General features: G+C 45.3%; 1 protein-coding gene across 1 annotated transcript; it reads left to right on the top strand.

Moving 5' to 3' along the window:
* Positions 1-712: 712 nt before the first annotated feature.
* On the top strand, positions 713-2,506 carry LOC147884280 (uncharacterized). The gene is made up of 2 exons (XM_087398244.1): positions 713-1,273; positions 1,431-2,506. Exons 1-2 carry the CDS (start codon positions 994-996, stop codon positions 2,207-2,209), a joined length of 1,059 nt encoding a protein of 352 aa, XP_087254370.1. The 5' UTR covers positions 713-993; the 3' UTR covers positions 2,210-2,506.
* The last annotated feature ends 425 nt before the right edge of the window (positions 2,507-2,931 follow it).

Below are 2,931 nucleotides of genomic sequence, written 5' to 3'. Positions count from 1 at the left end.
CTTGAAACAATAAATACATAAAGAACTTGTAAAGTGGGCCCACTTAGGGTGCACATTGTAGTGCCCTAAGAATTATGCAAATAACTAGAGTATCGATACACAAGATATATTTAAAGTACCAAGCACACTCCTGTGGGAGCACGTGAGAAGTCCATTTCTTGCCACTTGTGTATTCTTCTCATCTCAAATTATTCTGTAAAACCATGTGCATAGTTCGATGCCGAATATGATACACCATCCCCATATGATGTAGGAAAGCAAGATGGCATCCATTGAGTTGACTATAGTACATATCCATCTAGATGTTTCTGTGGGATATTCTTTTGCTAAGTGGCATACATATTGCACGTCTATGAAAAGGAAGGATTAAAAAGCACTTTATTCCTTAGTCCCTGTCTATTATAGACGCATGGATTGATTTTCTTTTAGGTGTCATTAGGGGGAATTTAAGAAAGGAGACACCATCCAAAAACACTTTATGCCTTAGTCCCTCTTTATCGAGATCCATTGATTGGTTTTCTTTTAGGTAGCATTCAAATGGGGGAATGTTGTGGGAAAAGCTGCTTTAGACGATGCGAAGTGAAGGAAGAAAGTATAAAGGCAATCTTTTTACAAAAGATTTGTGTTTCATTTGTTCGAAAAGAATCTTCAAGAGGAACATTTAACTGAGGCTGCACGTTGCTATTTCTCACTATTCTTCCTTCCTTGTACCCGGTGCTCGGCTCCCAAGCATAATCCTTCCCAAATTTTCACGTTGATTGTCTTAGCACGCTATGGCGTCCACAGTAAGGAATATCTTAAGATTGCTCGCAGCGCCGAACGTAAATTAGGGAGAGGCTGCAAAGGAAATTACGATACTGAGCAGGCTGATAAAAAGAGAGCTGCTGTAAACATTGTTCAAGTGGATCTTGGAACATATCTGCTGTGTAGCAAAGTTTATCTTTCTAAGAACATATCTGCTCAAAAGGAAAGTTGATCTTTGTGACTGTGTTCATGGGTAATAATGTTGTTCGTCCCACCAGCAATCCTGCAATTCTTCGCGTGGTGGCTGATGTCGTCGACCATGTAACACAGCCTCCAGCGCGCCCGGTAGATTTAACTTTGCCACCGAATGTATTGGAAAATGCGAAACCTGAGGATCTCATCAAACGCGCCAAAGAGGAACTGCATCTTGACGCTAATGACGACTACAACATCGCTGTGGTTGGGGCGAGCGGTGTCGGAAAGTCCTCGTTCATAAATGGGATCCGACTGGTTCACGACACAGATGAAGGTTAACAACTTACCATTAGAAACGGAAATTTTAGAAGCTCGGTGACGACGTATAGTAATGAATGCTCTTGAATGGGAATCTGGGATCCACGGCGATCGCTTCATCCAATCTGCATTCAAGTTTCTAACGTTCTATGACCGTGTTTTCTTACGAGCAGATGCAGCGACGATTCGAGAAGTCACATCTAGTACAACCGTGATGAAGTCCTACAGACACCGCTTTCTGCAGCACGCGGTGCTGTGGGAACTTCCCCCAGGCGGGACACCAGGACATCCGGCAGCAACATACTTCATCGACAACAAACTGTATGCGTTTGACGTGATCTTCATTTTGTCGGCAGACCGCTTTCAGAGGATGGATTTCGAGGTGGCCAAGGGAGCTGTGCAGTTCAACATGAAGCGCTTCGCGTTCGTGAGGACAAAATCGGACGAAGCGGTGAAGAGGATAGCAGCGAGGGAGAAGGTATCGATAATGGAAGCGAGCCAGAAGCTGCGAGAGGCAGTGGAGGCGAGCTGGAAGGAGGGGCTAAGGAGGGCAGGCATATCAATGTTGGAAAAGAAGGTGAAGCTCTTTTTTGTGTCGAGCCATGCGTTCCTGAACGCAAACGCGTATCATCACGGGGGGCCGCAGGCAGCTACTGATGCGGCTGGCGCGGGCGAGGAAGAAGATGAGAATTACCACAAGATGGATGAGGACCTTGTCTATGCTTTCGTGAATGATGCTATCAAAGAAAGGAGGCAGAAAACCATGAGAAGAGCTCTAACTTCCCGATTTCCTCGTCCTCCTCCTGCCCGGGAGACCTACCCACAACCTCCATCCACACCCGCTGCCACAGTTTCTCCACCTGCTGCTGCTGTATCTCCTCCTCCTCCTGCTGCTGCTGTTTCTCCTCCTGCCGGGACACAGCCACCCTCTTCATCACCCCCCGTTCGTTAAGCCCCTGCTTCCCCTCCTCCCTTTAGCTCATCTGATCGTCCTTACTTCTTCCTTGTATCCCATTTGCATCCCTTGACCTCATCGGCACTACATGTTATATTAAGCGTTACGTGATAGTTTGCTTGTTATCCTCACGTCTACCTACATGTTTACTTAAAACATCTAGCCTGTTATAACCTTATCCTGGCTACCACCTAATGTATACGTAAATCGATCCACTGATCATACATATCAGATGCAAGGACGCGCAGCCTTGTAATTTTCTCGAGGTCAATACAATATTATCGTGCATCAGTCTATGTATTCAGATCGATAACACACCACCTATTATATGTCTTTGTTTCTTTTGCTGTAGTGCTATGTGATCGTCTCTCGCGCCCTTGCACTGATTGAGTGCTTGCTTGTAATATCGTAGAAGGTAGGAATTCATGTGTGCGAATTAGAAGAACAGCAACCTCGCGCTCTCCTTCAGCTTCTCGCCACAATGGATTATTCAACGGATCAGGCTCTTTCAATGTCTCCACCTGATCAACCTCACATGGAATCTTGCGCACACAATTTTTCAACTTCCCACCACATCCTTCAACGAACGTCTACTACATTGTCTCTCTCGGAATGCATCCATTAAATCCTAGATTGACATTAATGCCCTGAATGCATTACGTAAGAGACTCAGTTTTCCAGGTAGCTCCTTTTTGTATCTATACTTGAAAGCTCATTTG

This window comes from Dipteris shenzhenensis, chromosome 27 (genome assembly GCF_047967505.1).
Source record: "Dipteris shenzhenensis isolate YYH24624 ecotype China chromosome 27, Dip_SZ_1.0, whole genome shotgun sequence".
NCBI classification, from domain to species: domain Eukaryota; kingdom Viridiplantae; phylum Streptophyta; class Polypodiopsida; order Gleicheniales; family Dipteridaceae; genus Dipteris; species Dipteris shenzhenensis.
This window is presented reverse-complemented; position numbering and strand designations above follow the sequence as displayed.